This window comes from Sebastes fasciatus, chromosome 8 (genome assembly GCF_043250625.1).
Source record: "Sebastes fasciatus isolate fSebFas1 chromosome 8, fSebFas1.pri, whole genome shotgun sequence".
Classification (NCBI taxonomy): Eukaryota; Metazoa; Chordata; class Actinopteri; order Perciformes; family Sebastidae; genus Sebastes; species Sebastes fasciatus.
Genome location: NC_133802.1, coordinates 19,894,346 through 19,916,170, shown reverse-complemented (window position 1 = coordinate 19,916,170; position 21,825 = coordinate 19,894,346). Strand labels below are relative to the sequence as shown.

The 21,825-nt window shown below is 40.6% G+C and overlaps 1 protein-coding gene and 1 long non-coding RNA gene across 2 annotated transcripts; both read left to right on the top strand.

Annotated features, from left to right (window-relative positions):
• Positions 1–6,429: 6,429 nt before the first annotated feature.
• Positions 6,430–8,375, top strand: LOC141772782 (uncharacterized). Its single transcript, XR_012594955.1, has 3 exons — positions 6,430–6,750; positions 7,828–7,903; positions 8,092–8,375. It is a non-coding gene; the product is annotated as an uncharacterized LOC141772782 (long non-coding RNA).
• A 21-nt stretch (positions 8,376–8,396) lies between these two features.
• Positions 8,397–15,527, top strand: LOC141772779 (uncharacterized). Its single transcript, XM_074644181.1, has 4 exons — positions 8,397–8,714; positions 9,320–9,478; positions 10,012–10,107; positions 14,325–15,527. The coding sequence occupies exons 1-4, from the start codon at positions 8,601–8,603 to the stop codon at positions 14,634–14,636; spliced, it is 681 nt and encodes a 226-aa protein (XP_074500282.1). The 5' UTR covers positions 8,397–8,600; the 3' UTR covers positions 14,637–15,527.
• Positions 15,528–21,825: the final 6,298 nt, after the last annotated feature.

Genomic DNA, 21,825 nt, shown 5'->3' with positions numbered 1-21,825 from the left:
TGAGGAGCTACTGTGAAAGTGTAGTAACTTTCCATACTCTTGAGGCCTACTGATAAATGGTACAGAATTACATGGAACAATTAAGGTTAAGTTTCAGTTTTACTCATCTTCCTCTGTCTCTACTGTGTGGGTGTGTGATGGTATGTGGTAGCTATTTTTTGAACCTGGTCTGACTGGTTGGCCACACCTGCAGCAGCAGGTGTGGCCAACCAGTCAGACCAGGTTAGCCTTAGTTTTGTTTTTATGCTCACATATCAAAGCAAATTCACTAGAGTCAAAATTCTAGTTTTAGGCTTGTATAGAGTGGAGTGCTGAGGTTTCCGTGTTGGTTCTGATATAATGACTCATTTTGGACAGAAAACGCTTATTGTGTTCACATTATGTTATCCAAATCTTTCTTCTTCTTCTTCTGTTTCTTCTGTACACTTTTTTCACTTTAAAGGGACTGTTTGTAAGAATCAGAAATGGCTTGTTAACAGCGACACCTGTAGCCGTTAAGTCAACGAAAGTCAGCGTCCTGTTGCTCGGGCTCATGCTTGTGCTTGCTCTACATAGACATGAACGAGCATCGCTCAAAACAGTGAGGTGACACACGTCAGCTAAAATCACAATATCACTCTATAGTTCACCTGCTTGGCAGTAATGTTAGCTGACCAGACGAAGATCTCTCCATGAATTAATGCTGATCCTAGTGTTGGCTTTTCCTGCCTCAGCATCCCGACCGCGGCCGGAGGAAACAGGGGAGACACCGGGGTTTTGGTCGGAGACGATAACGTTTCTCGCTGCGGAGCCCCGTCACTTCACAAGACACGGGAAACCTCTGTTGGTCTGGAGGAGCTGCAGCATTTATCTCTGTACAAACATCCACTGTACATTCACTAGATATTCTCAGAGCTAAACTAACTCTTCTGCAGTGTGTAGTGTGCGCGCATGCACGTGAGAGTGGAGCGAAAGAGCGAGAACGAGCGTGGTGTGTGAGTGAAGGCAAGCAGGCAGGCAGAGGAGCAGAGTACAGCAGAGACTCCGGCCCCGGAGACCAAAGCTACGATCTCCCCCGCGTCCTCTGACCGCGGCCAACACTGTTTAACAGACAGGCTTCCCTAGATATAACTTTGCGGTTTTGGTGCTTCCGTGTAGTTTGTGTTGGAGTCTTGGCCGAACAGCATAGCCACACGCGAGCGCACATGGGACACCGACCTGGATTGATTTATACGTGTAAGAAGTTACAAACAGTCCCTTTAACTAAATATGCATTCTTTCAGCTACAGAAACCGCTCAACTATCAAAATATTCAGCTCTTTAAAGACATTAGTGACTATATTCAACTTTTTTCTACCATTTATACTTTTAAAAATATTTTTTACAATGTAACTCAATGGAGAAAATCTTCAAATCCTCTTATACATACTCCACTTTGAAATGCTACTGCTCCCACATACTTTCAGCTACAGACACCATTTAAACTTTAAACGGGTTACAAGAATTTGAACTGGTAAATTTACACTAAGATTTTTCATATCTTTTACAGTTTTTGAATGATCACAGTTTTAGTTTCATGCTGTTGACAGACTTTTTTTCTGAGTTTAATATGGCTGTGTATTGGACGAAATGTTCAGAGCTAGAGTGAGTGACATCAGAGCTAGAGTGTAGAGTACCTTTAAAATCTTCTGTAAAATACATTACATTTATTACATTTCAGCAGTGTTGAGGAGCTACTGTGAAAGTGTAGTAACCTTCCATACTCTTGAGGCCTACTGATAAATGGTACAGAATTACATGAAACAATTAAGGTTAAGTTTCAGTTTTACTCATCGTCCTCTGTCTCTACTGTGTGGGTGTGTGATGGTATGTGGTAGCTATTTTTTGACCCTTGTCTGACTGGTTGGCCACACCTGCAGCAGCAGGTAAAGTTTTGTTTTGTTTTTATGCTCACATATCCCTTGTGTGGTGTTTGGGGTCTGTGGGACCCGTTTTCAATGTTTACTAAAAGAAAAATGATGTGATTCATTATTTTTTCAACCTCAGACTCATTGGCCTTGTCTCATTTTCTATGAAGAACATATAAAAGAACACATTTTTCAATGACTGCACACTGTACACCCCCCTACACAATTATATTACATATGTGATGTTCGGGTCCTCACAAATAAATGTGTTTAAATTGTAGGTGCTGTGTACAGTATCTACACTCTGTCATCCTCTGACCTGGGCCTGTTGTAAGTGTGTGTGTGTGTGTGTTTGTTTCTATATGTGTGTGAGTTTTGTCTTTCTGCTCTTGCTGTTCCCGCATGAGGGTGTTACATTTCAAGCACCGACACCTGTCTGCTCCCACATTCTCGCACATTTTACCCTCTGTCTTGTGGGAACTAGTCTATATTTTCTCACACTATATCCCAGCTGCAAATTGGCTGTCTGGCTCCTTATCGCAATCGATCAAGATGGCAAAAAGACTCTGCTCAGAGGGCTTTAGAATTAATTTTAGAAGAGAGAACTTTTGGAAGATGAAGATGAAGAGGAAGAGTTTTCAAAATATGAGGATCACATTTCTGTCAATTCAGAGTCTGACAATGAGTATGAAGAAGAGGATGAGACTGACCATCAGGCAGCTCAAAAACGAGCCCCTCAGCAGCCAGCAAGTGGAGAAATATGGATGTCAAAAGATGCAACACACACACACAGTAAAACTCTGCCCCTCATGTGTTGTATAAGCTGGTATAGGCTATGTGTTCAATGGGGTTCGTGTTGTGTAGACTGACATGAATTTCTAATTAAGTTCAAAGAAATAAACATCAATAAAAACATTGTTTCATTTATATTTGTTCAAGATAAATGTTTTTTTCCACCCATATCTTCATTATAATTGATTTTTATTTTTTATTACATTTTATCACAAAAAAACAAATAGCACTTTTGTTCCTAAATAATATCCTACAGAAGTTAATGGCAAATATTAACCATATGCTGTCTATATTGCTTGTAATTGGGATAAAGTAAACATCTGTTTAGTATTTTTACATAAATTGTTATGGCTGTATTGATTTAAAAACCCAATAATGGGGTGGGTCCAACAGATCGGCGGACATTGGCTGAGTAACAAAAACATGAACACCACACAAGGGATATCAAAGCAAATTCACTAGAGTCAAAATTCTAGTTTTAGGCTGGCATATAGAGCGGAGTGCTGAGGTTTCCGTGTTGGTTCTGATATAATGACTCATTTTGGACAGAAAGCGCTTATTGTGTTCACATTATGTTATCCAAATCTTTCTTCTTCTTCTTCTTCTTCTTCTTCTTCTTTTTCTTCCATATGTTTTTTGGACTTCAACTAATTCTGCAATCTTTCAGCTACAGAAATTGATCAACTATCAAACATTCAGCTCTTTAAGGACATTAGTGCTTACATTCAACTTTTTTCTACCATTAATCTCAATGGAGAAAATCTTCAAATCCTCTTATACATACTCCACTTTGAAATGCTACTGCTCCCACATTCTTTCAGCTACAGACACCATTTAAACTTTAAACGGGTTGCAAGAATTTTAACTGGTAAATTTACAATCAGATTTTTCATATCTTTTACAGTTTTTGAATGATCACAGTTTTAGTTTCATGCTGTTGACAGACTTTTTATGAGTTCAATATGGCTGTGTATTGGACGAAATGTTCAGAGCTAGAGTGAGTGACATCAGAGCTAGAGTGTAGAGGACCTTTCAAATCTTTTTTAAAATACATTACATTTATTACATTTCAGCAGTGTTGAGGAGCTACTGTGAAAGTGTAGTAACCTTCCGTACTCTTGAGGTCTACTGATAAATGGTACAGAATTACATGAAATAATTAAGATTAAGTTTCAGTTTTACACATCGTCCTCTGTCTCTACTGTGTGGGTGTGTGATGGTATGTTGTAGCTATTTTTTGAACCTGGTCTGACTGGTTGGCCACACCTGCAGCAGCAGGTGTGGCCAACCAGTCAGACCAGGTTAGCCTTAGTTTTGTTTTTATGCTCACATATCAAAGCAAATTCACTAGAGTCAAAATTCTAGTTTTAGGCTTGTATAGAGTGGAGTGCTGAGGTTCCCGTGTTGGTTCTGATATAATGACTCATTTTGGACAGAAAACGCTTATTGTGTTGACAGTATGTTATCCAAATCTTTCTTCTTCTTCTTCTTCTTCTTCTTCTTCTTCTTCTTCTTCTTCTTTTTCTTCCATATGTTTTTTGGACTTCAACTAATTCTGCAATCTCTCAGCTACAGAAACCGTTCAACTATCAAAACATTCAGCTCTTTAAGGACATTAGTGCCTACATTCAACTTTTTTCTACCATTTATACTTTTTAAAATATGTTTTACAATGTAACTCAATGGAGAAAATCTTCAAATCCTCTTATACATACTCCACTTTGAAATGCTACTTCTCCCACATACTTTCAGCTACAGACACCATTTAAACTTTAAACGGGTTACAAGAATTTGAACTGGTAAATTTACACTCAGATTTTTCATATCTTTTACAGTTTTTGAATGATCACAGTTTTAGTTTCATGCTGTTGACAGACTTTTTATGAGTTCAAATATGGCTGTGTATTGGACGAAATGTTCAGAGCTAGAGTGAGTGACATCAGAGCTAGAGTGTAGAATACCTTTAAAATCTTCTGTAAAATACATTACATTTATTACATTTCAGCAGTGTTGAGGAGCTACTGTGAAAGTGTAGTAACCTTCCATACTCTTGAGGCCTACTGATAAATGGTATAGAATTACATGGAACAATTAAGGTTAAGTTTCAGTTTTACTCATCGTCCTCTGTCTCTACTGTGTGGGTGTGTGATGGTATGTGGTAGCTATTTTTTTAACCTGGTCTGACTGGTTGGCCACACCTGCAGCAGCAGGTGTGGCCAACCAGTCAGACCAGGTTAGCCTTAGTTTTGTTTTTATGCTCACATATCAAAGCAAATTCACTAGAGTCAAAATTCTAGTTTTAGGCTTGTATAGAGTGGAGTGCTGAGGTTTCCGTGTTGGTTCTGATATAATGACTCATTTTGGACAGAAAACGCTTATTGTGTTGACAGTATGTTATCCAAATCTTTCTTCTTCTTCTTCTTCTTCTTCTTCTTTTTCTTCCATATGTTTTTTGGACTTCAACTAATTCTGCAATCTTTCAGCTACAGAAACCGCTCAACTATCAAAACATTCAGCTCTTTAAGGACATTAGTGCCTACATTCAACTTTTTTCTACCATTTATACTTTTTAAAATATGTTTTACAATGTAACTCAATGGAGAAAATCTTCAAATCCTCTTATACATACTCCACTTTGAAATGCTACTTCTCCCACATACTTTCAGCTACAGACACCATTTAAACTTTAAACGGGTTACAAGAATTTGAACTGGTAAATTTACACTCAGATTTTTCATATCTTTTACAGTTTTTGAATGATCACAGTTTTAGTTTCATGCTGTTGACAGACTTTTTCTGAGTTTAATATGGCTGTGTATTGGACGAAATGTTCAGAGCTAGAGTGAGTGACATCAGAGCTAGAGTGTAGAGTACCTTTAAAATCTTCTTTAAAATACATTACATTTATTACATTTCAGCAGGGTTGAGGAGCTACTGTGAAAGTGTAGTAACCTTCCATACTCTTGAGGCCTACTGATAAATGGTACAGAATTACATGAAACAATTAAGGTTAAGTTTCAGTTTTACTCATCTTCCTCTGTCTCTACTGTGTGGGTGTGTGATGGTATGTTGTAGCTATTTTTTGACCCTGGTCTGACTGGTTGGCCACACCTGCTGCTGCAGGTGTGGCCAACCAGTCAGACCAGGTTAGCCTTAGTTTTGTTGTTATGCTCACATATCAAAGCAAATTCACTAGAGTCAAAATTCTAGTTTTAGGCTTGTATAGAGTGGAGTGCTGAGGTTTCCGTGTTGGTTCTGATATAATGACTCATTTTGGACAGAAAGCGCTTATTGTGTTCACAGTATGTTATCCAAATCTTTCTTCTTCTTCTTTTTCTTCCATATGTTTTTTGGACTTCAACTAATTCTGCAATCTTTCAGCTACAGAAACCGCTCAACTATCAAACATTCAGCTCTTTAAGGACATTAGTGCTTACATTCAACTTTTTTCTACCATTAATCTCAATGGAGAAAATCTTCAAATCCTCTTATACATACTCCACTTTGAAATGCTACTGCTCCCACATTCTTTCAGCTACAGACACCATTTAAACTTTAAACGGGTTACACGAATTTGAACTGGTAAATTTACACTCAGATTTTTCATATCTTTTACAGTTTTTGAATGATCACAGTTTTAGTTTCATGCTGTTGACAGACTTTTTCTGAGTTCAATATGGCTGTGTATTGGACGAAATGTTCAGAGCTAGAGTGAGTGACATCAGAGCTAGAGTGTAAAAACCCTAACTCGTATTTGTTGGCATAAAAAAGCGTTTCAAGTTGTTAAGACTTTGAAATATACGTTATTAACATTTGAGTCAAACATATAAGTCAGTCCAGCAAATCAGACATTAAGTTGGCGTCAAATCCATTAAATGAGTTCATAATACTTCTATCTTTCAGTTGTGAACACAGACTGTAGGTTGCGAGTCAACACAAGGGGCGAAAGTTCAGATAACTCTCGTGTCTTTGTTGTGAATGGAGGGAAAGACAACTTTCAGAGTTGAAGTTTGAAGTACTCCGCCCTCCAGTCTGTCTGTCTGCACCGGAGCTCCAGGCTGACTCCACACAGGTAAGATTAACTTATTTTTCGTTTGATATAGTTGAAATTGTGTCATATTTGTATTCAGAGTTATATGGTGTGATACATTAACAGATACGGTAGATATTACCATGACAACAGTTAACGTAAACACTAGTAACGTTAGCTTAGTTAAGGACAGCTAGCAACTAGCTGATGCTAGCGAGGCTTGTATGGACCAGAAGCTTTCAAACAGGGAGGACGATGTTAGGACTGGTTAGTCTGAATGGTATTAATGTGTTGTAACGTTACGGTAACGTGTCGGTACAGTATTACAGCTAGAGGGGTAGTTAGCTGCTTCCACATGTCAACGGCTAAACTGCGCTAACCGTTAAGCTGTTAATGCTAACGGGACATTGTGGTGACTTCTAGCCGGTGTTGGTGAGTAACGTTAGTGTTGCTGTTTCAACTAAAGTATACGTTAGTTAGCTGAATGCTTCGTGTCTTAACTAGGAGGTCACTAGGAGAGTTTAGACCTCCTCAAGGACAAATGACCGTCGCCCGTAGCGGCCACAGTCAAGTCCGTCCGTCCGTCCGTCTTCCGTCCCCCTCCGGTTAACACTATTAGCTCTCTCAGCACTATTGCCTCAGATGCACTGACACAAACGGGCCGATGGTCGACCGACGGACAGTTTGGGGCCGTCGGTGAGCGTCCGTCGGCCTTGTTTTTACGGTGTGCCCCGCAATTAGCTCTGTTAGCTCCATTAGCTATATTAGCTCTATTAGCTCTGTTAGCACCGTTAGCCCGGATAGCCACCGCCATTTCGGCTCTGCACCTCCATGTTTGCTTGTGAGGTCAGAGTGGAGAGTGGAGCCCTGTGCAGACTCTTCGCATAAGCTATTCTAAAAATTATAACTTCATAACTCCAAATGAATGGGACAGAATATTGTATTACATTTGTCAAAATACTGTCAATTCCAGAGAGCAGTCTACTGTTTACAATTACATTAAATTGATATGTTTAAAACTTATTAAGAACCTGTTTGAGCGACATTAACCACATCATTAATTATTCTACCACTGCCTGCTTTGCTAATTTCCAGCAAATTGTCACCTTTGTCTTTCAGATTGAAATGAATGCAGTCACAGAAACTTTTCCGGATTTTGCTGCTTTGGTCCATTGGTGGAATTATGGACAATGAGGTTTGAGTCAAAACACACTTTTTTCAATAAGACTGAGCAAAAAATGTGCTTCTCATGCTGTCCACAAAACACCAGCAGATGATGGCATGCCAATTTGATAACCAAAGTCTTTTCAAGCCAGTGTTACATGTGGAGAAAGTAACTGACATCAAAACACCTTCTTTGGATGATGTCCTTTTGCATTTTAGGTCTTTCAAGCTTGTGGAGAACATCTATGCAGACACTGAGATTTTCGATCCTGAGGCTCTCAACAACCATCATCCATTGACTGCATACACAGTGGGAGGGAAGATACTGGTGACCCCAAAAATGTGCCTGCTGCATTGAAGGGACGCAGAATGGTGAGTATACTGATTACTCTTCATAGATTGAGTCTGTTGCTTCTGCTCTCGTCAGTAGGCACCCCTGTCTTCAAGAACCGGGCAGTGTAACGGGGTATGATGGATGGAAAATGAGCATAAAATACAAACTTGGTAATTACAGGTCTAAGCTACGTAACGCAGGCTGCATTGAGGTCAGCATTAACCGGAGAAGAAGCGGTGAAGATGATGGTGCAGGTCCTTCTTTGAAGAGAGCAAAGCGAGGGGAGATTAACTATGTTCCTGACCACCCAGATACCCATACTGATGACTCGCTGGAGGAGGAAAGACTTGCTCTGGTTGAGGAGTTAAAGAAGAGGAATAAGAATGTTGCACTCATGAAGCAAGAGATGGAGGTGACATTCTCCCTGAGGCGCAAGGAGATTGTGGAGCTAGTGCCTATGGTGTCAGAGGTTCAGGAGCGGTGGCCTGCTCTGTTTTACGAGGCAGAGGTAAGCAGCTGAGCCAATAATATATTATGTTGTGTTTCAGATTTAGTCTTTGCAAAATAAGAATCTGAAGTTGTTTACTTCCGTTAACCCTCATCCTACCAACTGGGGTACCGCCAGACCCCAGAGGTATACTTTTTGTCATATCTCACATGCTTTGTTCTATCATTTAATTTTTTTCATCACTTTGTCAATCAATTTGTTCCTTATGACTTCATATCATTGTTTTCTGTTTTAATTAGTGATTTTTAAAAATACCAATGTATTGGGGTCCTGGGGGTCCCACCAAAAGCACCCAATTGCAGCCTATGCAGTTAAAATAGGTCAAATATAATAGATAAATCAAATGTTTGCCATGGGTCCTAATTTAACTAATTTATTATTAGTGTAATTAATGTCATCCTTCAGATGACATTAATTACACTAATAATGTTTTGAGATGGCATAAGTTAACATGGTGCTATGATGGTTGTTTCTTACAGCAGATTTTTCTTGGGGTCCCAAGGATGAGGGTTAATAAAATACGTATTTTAACATGAGGATGGTGTTGAAATTGTATTGACTTTGTATTGGACATTTACGTTTGCTGTTCTGTTGTTGTTCAACAGATCAGGGAAGAGTTTCTTCGGCTCACCAACAAGGACCTAATAGACAACTTCGGAGCAGCCATTAATCAGCACACTCCTAGGCTCCTTAAACTCTATCGGGCTAGGCGGACAGCTTTCCCGCCTGAGATGGATCAACTCCTTAACAGACTGGATGAAGAGGTGAATTTTTAGACTTAATAATCTCATTATTCTGGACATTATGGAAATAAATGTATAAAAGGGAATTTTTTTTTTTTTTTTATAAAGCTGCACTAATCAATATTTTTAAATAAACATTGGGTCAAATTTGAGGTGTTGCTCATAGTGACAAACCATCAGAATAACCCCACTGTACACTACCTAAGGGACAGACAAAGATAGCGACAAGGTGGTGAAGAAAGTGGAACATCTAACAGCTAAAAAGCCAGCTATTTATATCAGGAGTTAAAAGGAGTAAATCTTAAGACTTTCATTCAACAGGTATTTGCTGGATGTGGAAGAGGACAGCTGTTTGCCACATAATCAACCTTATAAGGCCATAATATATCAAGTGTGTGATTGTTTCAGTCTGTTGAGTTCTGCATCTAAGTGGGCAAAAATAAATAAATGCAGCTTTAACACAAACTGGGAAGCATGTTTCCATGTTTGTTCTCAGCTTTCTTCATGTTTGTTACATCTTGGTGTAATTTTTCTCCCAACCCTTTGTGTTTCAGACATCTGACATCACAGCACATCGACAGACTGCAGCCTTGAAGGGCCTCCCCTTGTATCTCCGTGACAGTCATGAGAAGCTGTTCAAGAACTGTCTGGTGAGTGGTTATTAGTAGAAAATGTAAATATTTATTATTATTCTGTTATTAAAAATAGACTCTCTTTGACTTCAATCTTTCTTCTTCTTAGTCCTCTTGGCCCCCTTGGGAGCATAGGGCGTCCACCATGGATCTCCACCTCACTCTCTTCTGTGCAGTGGTCTTTGCTTCTTGCCAGGAGGTCCCGATCTTGTTTAACTCGTCAAGCACAGACCGTCTCCAGTTGTTTTTTGGTCTCCCTGGCTTCCTCTTTCCTTGTGGGTTGTAGTCCAGAGATTGTCTTGTTATGTTTGTTTCTTGTTTTCTGAGTGTATGCCCGATCCATCTCCACTTTCTCCTTTTGATTTCTTTGTTGATTTGCTCCTGGTTTGTTTGTTTCCACAGGTCTGTATTTGTAATTTTTCTGGGCCACCATATCCTCAGTATGTATCGGAGGCAGTTGTTGATGAACACTTGAAGTTTGTTGGTGATTGTGTTTGTGGTTTTCCAGGTTTCACAGCCATAGAGAAGGACAGATTTTACATTTGAGTTGAAAATTCGGATTTTTGTGTTTTTGGAGAGCTGGGAAGAGAGCCATACAGGTCGGAGTGTTCTGAAGGCATGTCTTGCTTTGCTGATGCGTAGCTCCACATCCTTATCTGCTCCTCCGTCTGTGCTGATGTTGCTTCCCAGGTAGACAAACTCTGCCACATTTTCTAGGGGTTGCTCCTTGATATTTATTCCCTGGTGGGATTTAGTGTTGATCCTCATGACCTTGGTCTTTCCAACGTTGATCATGAGGCCTAGCTGTTTGCTGTGTTCATGTAATTTGTTTGTCTTCTGTTGCATTTGTGTGTGTGTTCCTGAGATCAGTGCCAAGTCATCTGCAAAATCGAGGTCTTCCAATTGTGTGAAGGGAGTCCACTGTAACCCCGTCCTTTGGCCATCCACTGACTTTTTCATAGTCCAATCGATGGCAACAAGAAAGAGCAGGGGAGACAGAAGACAGCCTTGTCGTACTCCTGTTTTTATTTGGAGGGTGTCTGATAGCTTTCCATTTGAAATGACTTGGCCCGTGAATCCATTGTACATACATTTAATGAGATTGACCAGTTTTATGGGTATTCCGTAATGTCGGAGCAGCTTCCACAGGATGTTTCTGTCTAGGCTGTCGAAGGCTTTTTCAAAGTCAACAAAGTTGATGAACAGTGATGACTGCCATTCGATGCACTGCTCGACAATTATTCTGAGTGATGCAATGTGATCTGTACAGGAGTTGTTCTTCCGGAAACCTGCTTGTTCCTTCCTGAATATCTTGTCCAGTGGTTCTTGCATTCTATCCAAGATGATTCGGCAGAGGATTTTGCTGGGGACTGAGAGAAGCATGATGCCTCTCCAGTTCTTGCATTCACTGAGGTTGCCTTTCTTGGGAATTGTGACAATTAGCCCTTGTTTCCAGTCATTGGGTACCTCCTCTTTTACCCAGATCTCATTTAGAAGCCCGTGGAGGATGTCAGCGGTGGCACTGATGTCTGCTTTCAGTGCATCAGGGGGGATGTTGTCCTTTCCTGGTGCTCTGCCGAGCTTCAGTTTTTTGATGGCTCTTTTGATTTCTTCCTTTGATATCCTTTCACAGTTGATGTTTAGGTCTCGTCTCGCTTCTTCAATGTCTGGGGGGGTGTCTGGAGGAGGTCTATTGAGGACTTCCTCAAAGTGTTCCTTCCAGCGCTCTAGTTGTTGGGAGTCTTTAGTGAGAAGGTTTTCCTGTTTGTCTCTGATAGGCCGGCTAAAGCTCTTGTTCTTACCAGCTAACTGTCGGGTAATTTTGTACAATTCCCTTGCGTTGTTCTGCCTGGCTGCTGCCTCTGCTTTGTTGGCAAGCTCCTCCGCTTGTGCTTTTTTGTCCCTCTTGCAGCTCTTTCTGACGATTATGTTCTTTTGTTGGTAGTCTTGTCGGAGGCCTTCCTTCTTATTGCGGTCTGTCTCTCTGTTGAGTTTCAGTTTGCTGTCTCGCCTAGCTTCAATCTCCCTCCATGTTGGATCAGTAATCCAGTCTTTTCTTTTGGGGTCTCGGTACCCCAGGACAGTTTCACATGTGTCAGTGATAGCCTTCTTGCATCTTTCCCAGTTGTCATTTATGTTTTCTCCCTCTGCTAGGGTTTGGAACCGGTTTCGGAGTAGAATTCCCCATTCTTGCCGTGCCTTGATGTCTTTTAGTTTTCTTGTCTCAAATCTTCTCTGTACCCTGTTTCCAGCTTTCTGTTTTACTGCCAACTTCATCCGGAGTTCTCCCACGAGAAGATGGTGATCTGAGTCTATATTGGCGCCCCTCTTGACTCTGACATCGAGGAGAACTCTCCTCCATTTCCTGTCTATTGCAATGTGGTCGATCTGGTTCTCTGTGCGGTGGTCCGGAGATATCCATGTAGCTTTATGGGTTTGTTTGTGTGGGAAAAGACTGCCTCCAATCACCAACTCATTGAGGGCACAAAGGCTTGCAAAGAGAAGCCCGTTCTCGTTCATCTGCCCCAGACCTTCTGTCCCCATTGTTCCCTTCCAGTCGTTGTTATCCGTTCCAATCTTGGCATTCATGTCTCCCATCACAATCTTAATGTCTCTCTTGGGAGCCTTTTGGAAAACTGCCTGTAGTTGTTGGTAAAAAGTTTCTTTCACTTCAAACACAGCAGTGTTGGTTGGAGCGTAGCACTGAATGCATGTGATATTGCGTCCTTTGGATGCGAACCTGGCTGTGATGATCCGTTCTGATATTGGTTCCCGTTCTATGAGACTTTTAGCTGCGTCTTTTGATAGGAGTAGTCCTACTCCATATGTGTGGGGGTCTTCTTCCTTTGGGTTGCCAGAGTAGAGGAAGGTCTCTCCAGTGGCAGTTCTTACCTCTCCAAAGGTGTTCCATCGGCTTTCACACACCCCGATAATGCTTATGTTGTACCGTTGCATTTCCTTGGCCAGTTGTGCCAGTTTTCCTGTCTGGTATAATGTTCTAACATTCCAGCATCCAATTCTCGTTCTTGACTTAAGCTTCAGCAGACTTTTCCCCCCTTGAGGTCTCTTTTGAGTTTGCCCCAAGGGGTTCATGGGTCCCATTTGAGGGTCGTCAGTTAGGCTTAGGTCACTTTCGAGGTAAGTATCCATAGTTTCAGTTTCTGTAATCATTTATTTAACAGCAGGGTGGGTGATTAGCCCAAGCTGCCGTTTCCACAAGTTATCCGCAGTGGTCGTAGACCACTTTTCTAAAAGCTCCATGGTCAAGAGGCAGTTTTGACTGTATTTTGTCTGACCCCTCGCCCTAGACCTGTCCGGTTTGGTAAAACCTGCCAGGAGTTGCCTCCCACCGGCATAGCTCTAAGGGGTCAATGGGGTGCACAAGCTCCCTTACCACGACAAGGTAACAGTCATAAAGGAGACTTCAGACTTCAACTTTTGCCTCTGCCATTTTGTCCCATTCTAGTCTATCCATCCCAGTATCCTCCTTGTTCTCTTTATCTGTCCCAATGCCCACAGTGTCTTCAAGAGTTGTACTTTGCTTGCTATTAGTTGATTCAATTGGTTTCATGTATATGGGGGTTAAATCTTTGGTTGCGGGGTATGAGATGGAAATGTTTAACCCTAAGAGATCCACATAGACCCGTTTTCGTTTTTCTTTAGGGGGGACAGCAGGCCAGCAGTATATGTAATTAATTAAAATAAATTGTTCCATGCCCACTTATGTCTCATAAGTTGTTGCAGCATCAAACTACATGTGATTATCATAAAGTGGGCATGTCTGTAAAGGGGAGACTCGTGGGTACCCATAGAACCCATTTACATTCACATATCTGGAGGTCAGAGGTCAAAATGACCCCTTCTTCCCTCTCCTAAATGTAGACTAATTTGGAGCATTATTTAGCCTCCTTCCCGCTAACATGACATGGTTGGTGCCATTGGATTCCTTAGGTTGTCTAGTTTCATATGAGACAGTATCTTCACTCTAGCTTTAAAACTGAGCCGCTACAACCTCTCAAAGACAGTAATGTCGGTCGAGATAGCCGGCGATCCCGCTGGTTTCAGAGGGTTAAAATGTCAAACATATAAGTAATTCAAGGTAGGAAATTAGCTTTATACAGTATTTGGAATAATTTGCGTTATAAATTATTCTGAGCCACAGTATTTTAATGCCAAATGTCTTTCAGTTTGATTTACTATTCATGCGTTGGTCATTTTTTGTCTGTCATCACAAGGCCACTGACCCAGAAGAGGAGCAGACGAAGGGCCTCATCGTGGGTATCCTCACTGTGTTGGAGGATGATGACAGTTCAGCTTCTGCAACAGTCATTAATGTTGCTGTTGTTGTAGAAGAAGACATCGTCCTCCAGGATCTCCCTGACCTGCCAACGGCTTTTGCTTACCTCTTTGGGCTGATCTACGCTTTAAACCTCCAGTACCCAAAAGAACTGAGGTACACATTCGAAACCATTAAAAAGGTTTTCATGGGACTTGGAACTGATCTCTCTGCAAGAGTCCGATCCCTCAAAAACAAACTTCTTCAGTGAATCCACCGAGTTAGCTGATAATGTTGGGTCTGGGACAGTTTTGAATTGCAGAGGTTCCTGTTGCCCCTTGTAGAATGACTTAAATCTCAGTTGCCTGAGATGGATCCTCCTCTTACCTCCTCTGATTTTAAGTTCAATCTCCCCACCTCTCCTCTCCCTTTTCCCGTTTCTCCATTTCTCTCGCCATCTTCTTTCCTCTCTCAATCGGTCACCTTAACTTGTCTAACTTTCTTACTTAATTTGCATATTCTCCCAATCTCACTCAAATTCTGACCTCTAAAACCCTCCCCTTCTGTCCAGCCAACACGATAACTGTCTCTCTGCAACTCACAAACTTGTATCTACCTCGAACTCCTCTTCTATGTCTCCTTACCTGCCCATCTCTTGCGCTCCGACGTGCCTGAATGCTCTCTTACATTTATCCTGCACCTTATTGGATATTGTTAACCACGTGGCTTATGTTAAGATTGAATAGTGTGTAAATTGATGACACACACCATTGGGCTGCCTTGTTATTTTATTGTTAAAGTTTTATTAGATTGACAGTTCTGGATCACAATTGTTCTGTTTGGAGTTCCATTTCAACCCATGAGCTACTTCTTGTGGTAACTGAATCTTCTTATGTTTTGTATTTTATCACGGTTTATTACACGGCGTTGTTGAATACTCGATTCTGATTGGTTAATTACGGCGTTCTGCGGTCTGTTATTTCTTTATAGCAGACCATTGCTATGGGCGCAGCTCTGATGTCAGACTCTGACAGACCGTTTTGTGTCAAATTATTGATTTCTTAAGTAAGTAGCCGTGTAATAAGCGGGATAATGTACAGCTAGCAGGTCATTGTTGTGAAAGAATCCCCTTCAGGGCGATGCCGCTCAACGTTCCTTTTACAACAATGACTGGCTCGCTGTACATTATCCCTTACGTAGATGAGTACTCTTTTTAGTAGTCTCACTGTCGAAGTGCTGACTTTTCCCTTTAACTTTATCTTACTAAGGTCACAACTGCTACCTCATTGTATTATGGTGTTCAAGATGTGATTCATACTAGTATACAATGTTAAGTGCTTCATGTTAGTTAAGTGTTAAGACTGGGACAGTTATGGGTCTCAGCAGTTACTTGGCCTTGTTCCAAAGGTTTGGATAGGCTGTGTTTTAATTAATTAAAAAAAGAAGTTTTGAAGGTAGATGTTGCATCTGTAATTATTTATAATTTGATGGGTAGTTATTGGTCCTAATTTATATATTTGACTTACCTTAACTGTTGCAGTGCACAATTTGAAGTTACTCTAACCTATTCCACTAAATGAACTCAACTGAAATGAAGTGGGTACTATGTACAGGTTTAAGTTACTGCAACTAGAGTTAAGTTAACAGAAATAAGGATTCAAAGTTGTTACAATATGAAATTATAAATTACTGCAACTTGAGTTGAGTTGACGGAAATAAGGATTCAAAGTTGTTACAATATGAAATTATAAGTTACTGCAACTTGAGTTGAGTTAACAGAAATGAGAATTGAAAGTTGAGCAAACTCAAAAGCAAAACTTAAAATGTTATGTTTAATTGCCCAACTTAAAACTCTGCTGAAGTTTGTTACCTTACAATTTTGAGTTCTGCTAGCTTTTTTTTTTTTTACAGTGTAGAGTGTAGAGTACCTTTTAAAATCTTCTGTAAAATACATTACATTTATTACATTTCAGCAGTGTTGAGGAGCTACTGTGAAAGTGTAGTAACTTTCCATACTCTTGAGGCCTACTGATAAATGGTACAGAATTACATGGAACAATTAAGGTTAAGTTTCAGTTTTACTCATCGTCCTCTGTCTCTACTGTGTGGGTGTGTGATGGTATGTGGTAGCTATTTTTTGAACCTGGTCTGACTGGTTGGCCACACCTGCAGCAGCAGGTGTGGCCAACCAGTCAGACCAGGTTAGCCTTAGTTTTGTTTTTATGCTCACATATCAAAGCAAATTCACTAGAGTCAAAATTCTAGTTTTAGGCTTGTATAGAGTGGAGTGCTGAGGTTTCCGTGTTGGTTCTGATATAATGACTCATTTTGGACAGAAAACGCTTATTGTGTTGACAGTATGTTATCCAAATCTTTCTTCTTCTTCTTCTTCTTCTTCTTCTTTTTCTTCCATATGTTTTTTGGACTTCAACTAATTCTGCAATCTTTCAGCTACAGAAACCGCTCAACTATCAAACATTCAGCTCTTTAAGGACATTAGTGCATACATTCAACTTTTTTCTACCATTTATACTTTTTAAAATATGTTTTACAATGTAACTCAATGGAGAAAATCTTCAAATCCTCTTATACATACTCCACTTTGAAATGCTACTTCTCCCACATACTTTCAGCTACAGACACCATTTAAACTTTAAACGGGTTACAAGAATTTGAACTGGTAAATTTACACTCAGATTTTTCATATCTTTTACAGTTTTTGAATGATCACAGTTTTAGTTTCATGCTGTTGACAGACTTTTTATGAGTTCAAATATGGCTGTGTATTGGACGAAATGTTCAGAGCTAGAGTGAGTGACATCAGAGCTAGAGTGTAGAATACCTTTAAAATCTTCTGTAAAATACATTACATTTATTACATTTCAGCAGTGTTGAGGAGCTACTGTGAAAGTGTAGTAACCTTCCATACTCTTGAGGCCTACTGATAAATGGTATAGAATTACATGGAACAATTAAGGTTAAGTTTCAGTTTTACTCATCGTCCTCTGTCTCTACTGTGTGGGTGTGTGATGGTATGTGGTAGCTATTTTTTGAACCTGGTCTGACTGGTTGGCCACACCTGCAGCAGCAGGTGTGGCCAACCAGTCAGACCAGGTTAGCCTTAGTTTTGTTTTTATGCTCACATATCAAAGCAAATTCACTAGAGTCAAAATTCTAGTTTTAGGCTTGTATAGAGTGGAGTGCTGAGGTTCCCGTGTTGGTTCTGATATAATGACTCATTTTGGACAGAAAACGCTTATTGTGTTCACATTATGTTATCCAAATCTTTCTTCTTCTTCTTCTGTTTCTTCTGTACACTTTTTTTCACTTTAAAGGGACTGTTTGTAAGAATCAGAAATGGCTTGTTAACAGCGACACCTGTGGCCGTTAAGTCAACGAAAGTCAGCGTCCTGTTGCTCGGGCTTGTGCTTGTGCTCGCTCTACATAGACATGAACGAGCATTGCTCAAAACAGTGAGGTGACACGTCAGCTAAAATCACAATATCACTCTATATTTCACCTGCTTGGCAGTAATGTTAGCTGACCAGACGAAGATCTCTCCATGAATTAATGCTGATCCTAGTGTTGGCTTTTCCTGCCTCAGCATCCCGACCGCGGCCGGAGGAAACGGGAGACACCGGAGTTTTGGTCGGAGACGATAACGTTTCTCGCTGCGGAGCCCCGTCACTTCACAAGACACGGGAAACCTCTGTTGGTCTGGAGGATCTGCAGCATTTATCTCTGCACAAACATCCACTGTACATTCACTAGATATTCTCAGAGCTAAACTAACTCTTCTGCAGTGTGTAGTGTGCGCGCATACACGTGAGAGTGGAGCGAAAGAGCGAGAACGAGCGTGGTGTGTGAGTGAAGGCAAGCAGGCAGGCAGAGGAGCAGAGACTCCGGCCCCGGAGACCAAAGCTACGATCTCCCCCGCGTCCTCCGACCGCGGCCAACACTGTTTAACAGACAGGCTTCCCTAGATATAACTTTGCGGTTTTGGTGCTTCTGTGTAGTTTGTGTTGGAGTCTTGTCCGAACAGCGTAGCCACACGCGAGCGCATATGGGACACCGACCTGGATTGATTTATACGTGTAAGAAGTTACAAACAGTCCCTTAACTAATTATGCATTCTTTCAGCTACAGAAACCGTTCAACTATGAAAATATTCAGCTCTTTAAAGACATTAGTGACTACATCCAACTTTTTTCTACCATTTATACTTTTTAAAATATGTTTTACAATGTAACTCAATGGAGAAAATCTTCAAATCCTCTTATACATACTCCACTTTCAAATGCTACTGCTCCCACATACTTTCAGCTACAGGTTACAAGAATTTGAACTGTTAAACTTACATTCAGATTTCTGATATCTTTTACAGTTTTTGAATGATCACAGTTTAGGTTTCATGCTGTTTTCAGACTTTTTCTGAGTTTATAATGGGTGTGTATTGGACGGAATGTTCAGAGCTAGAGTGAGTGACATCAGAGCTAGAGTGTAAGGACCTTTAAAATCTTCTGTAACTTTTCTGAACAAATTGCTCTCACATCCACTCTTCAGACATAAAATTTAGGTCAGATTGTAGGAAATTTTGTGTTGGTCACTATCATGTAACTATGAAATCAAACGGACTTACACATTTTTGACTACACACATAAAAACAACATCAATGCATTTGGCAGAGTCTCTTTTCACTGATGATAATATTACTTTTTTCTATTGGACTCACGGATTTTGACTAGGAAGCAGGGTTTTTACAGGTAAATTTGTTGCTATGACTACAACTACTCATGCTGCTGCTGCTGCTACTAATACTACTGCTACTATTATATTATAATACTATTTCTTCTTTCTGCCTATTTAGGAAATTCACTTCAAATTTACCACTTTTACAGTTTACCACTTTTACAAGTTACAGTTTAGCTTCCAGCTTTTTGAGCAATGTATTTCAGCTCTTAGCTTCTTCAGGTAGGCTGCACGGTGGTGCAGTGGTTAGCACTGGCGCCTCACAGCTAGAGGGTTGCAGGTTCGAATCCGGCTTGGGACCCTTCTGTGAGTTTGCATGTTCTCCCCGTGTTAGCGTGGGTTTTCTCCGGGTACTCCGGTTTCCTCCCACAGTTCAAAGACATGCAGGTTAGGTTAATTGTAGACTCTAAATTGCCCGTAGGTGTGAATGTGAGCGTGAATGGTTGGCGACCTGTCCAGGGTGTACCCTGCCTTCGCCCAATGTCGGCTGGGATCGGCTCCAGCCCCCCCGCGACCCCTAACGGGATAAGCGGTTGCAGATGGATGGATGGATGGATGGATGGATGGCTTCTTCAGGTTTCAGCTTCCAACTCTGCCAGTTTTACATTTCAACTTCTAGGTTTTTTCAGCAGTGCAGTGCAGTGCAATGCTTTTAAGCAATAACATTTTTAGGCAAGTCATTTCACATTTCTGCATTATCAGCAATTGCAATTCATTTCAGCTATCAGCATTCACACGGATAATCAGCAGCATAAATGCATTTTCTAATAATATATGTTATTGTTCAACACAGGCCTTTTCGATAGAAAATGACAATAGAGTAGAAATAGTTCTGTTTTACTTTTGTACGGCACTTTTTAGGCCAACGTTTTACTGGCATCCGGTAGTCGCTTTCAGTTCAAAATGGTGGAACCGTAGTTTGATGCTGGGCGCTGATGTTGCAATTGGAACTAACAATTGCAATGCAGTTGCAATGTTATTAATTATGTCCGACACCTAAGTATGAAACCAATAGTGCGCGAATTGCATACTATTTCCGGTGAAGTATGCAACGCTGGACACTACGGCGGCATAAATATCCCACAATGCAATGCGGTAGTGATGACAACGTTCATAACGGACAGTGGCGGACAGCTCTGTAACATCAATAACGCTTCAATTTAAGTGTAAGTATAAGATTTCACTTTGCTAAGTGTGATATATATTTTTAAATTCATTCAACGTTACAATTTCTTAGCATTGGCTAATTATCATATATAATGTTGGGACCCCTGTTTAGTAAATGTCACACACATAACATTGTAAGCTATTTAAAGATGCACCTGTTATATTTGACTACTATTCAGTAAAGCTTATGCCACAGGGAAGCTTGCATAAAGGGACCAATCTGTGTTTTTCAGTGCATTTGTGTAACAGGATATAAAGATATTGAAGATATCATCACAAGAGGTGTGACTAGGAGTACCCACAAGCTTCAGTTCCAAAAAGTATATTTTGGTGAATCAGAGACCATTTGAGTGTAGTGGCTGTTTTGTTTTTGTCATTATTTAGGCTATTATTATTAATACTGAAAGGATATCAAAGAAATGTCTAGTTGTCCCTCTCTTTCTCTATAGGCTCATGTTGTAGATGACAAAATGATGCAGTATCAAAACTGCAAGAAATACATCAAGCTGCCAATCTTGAAGAATTCATTTCTGAAGGTAAGGAAGGAGGTTATGTTTTCCCCGGCGTTGGTTTGTTGGTTTGTCCATTTGGAGGATTACTCCAAAAGTCCGCGATGGATTTGAATGAAATTTTGTGGAGGGGTGGGGTGTACAATGAACAATCCATTAGATTTTGGTGTCGATCCAGATCATGATCCGGCTTCTGGAATTTCTTTTAATAACTCCGCTCAGCCTGTGCATTTACACCACAGGCTTTAAGACATGTGCCGTGTAACTGATGACGCGTTCATGATGCGTCACCCTGCCTTTTTCCTTCTGCCTGCAGAGAGAGGGAGAGCGGGGGACACATGTAGATTCTGCGTTTTTTCACATTAAACTTGGTGAAATTACAGTTGAGTTCGACGAAAGCACACTTGGTGATTGTTGGAAAGAGTAACGACGACGGTTTAGGTGAGTTTTACTTTGTTTCTGTCGAGTTTGAATAAAGTGTTTTACGCTGCTCCACTGCGTACAGCTGATCTCAACATAAACAAAAATAAACAAGAATGGCGGCGCAAGCTGAACGGAGAGGGGGGGCAATCAGGCAGCTTGGCGGAGGTCTGCACTCTCCAAGTGCCATTCTAGTTTCAGATGCATCCATTGCATTGATTTAATAATTATCTTACATCCAATAATAAGACTGGCCCATGAAATATTAAGACACCTGAGGGAAACATGTTTAACTTGTTGAGGTAATGATTGCTTTAAAAACAAGTAATGTCTTTATAGCACAAAATGGGGCATATCTTTTTTTGTCTGTTTGTGTCATTTTTAAATGGCCAAAGCAGATGTTTTCACTCTAGATTCCTGAGTGCACAATTAGTTTCTTGCATGGCTTAATTCCAAGATTTGATCCACAGCTATGCTGCAAACAAGGTGAATTGTTTATTATATCTTTTGTTCTTACATTCAGGCGCACCTCAAGAATCACCTCCATCCTCATCCAGTGGGAGTTTCCTGTCTGTGTCCATTAGTAGCAGTGACCGTGAAACGGACAACCCACGC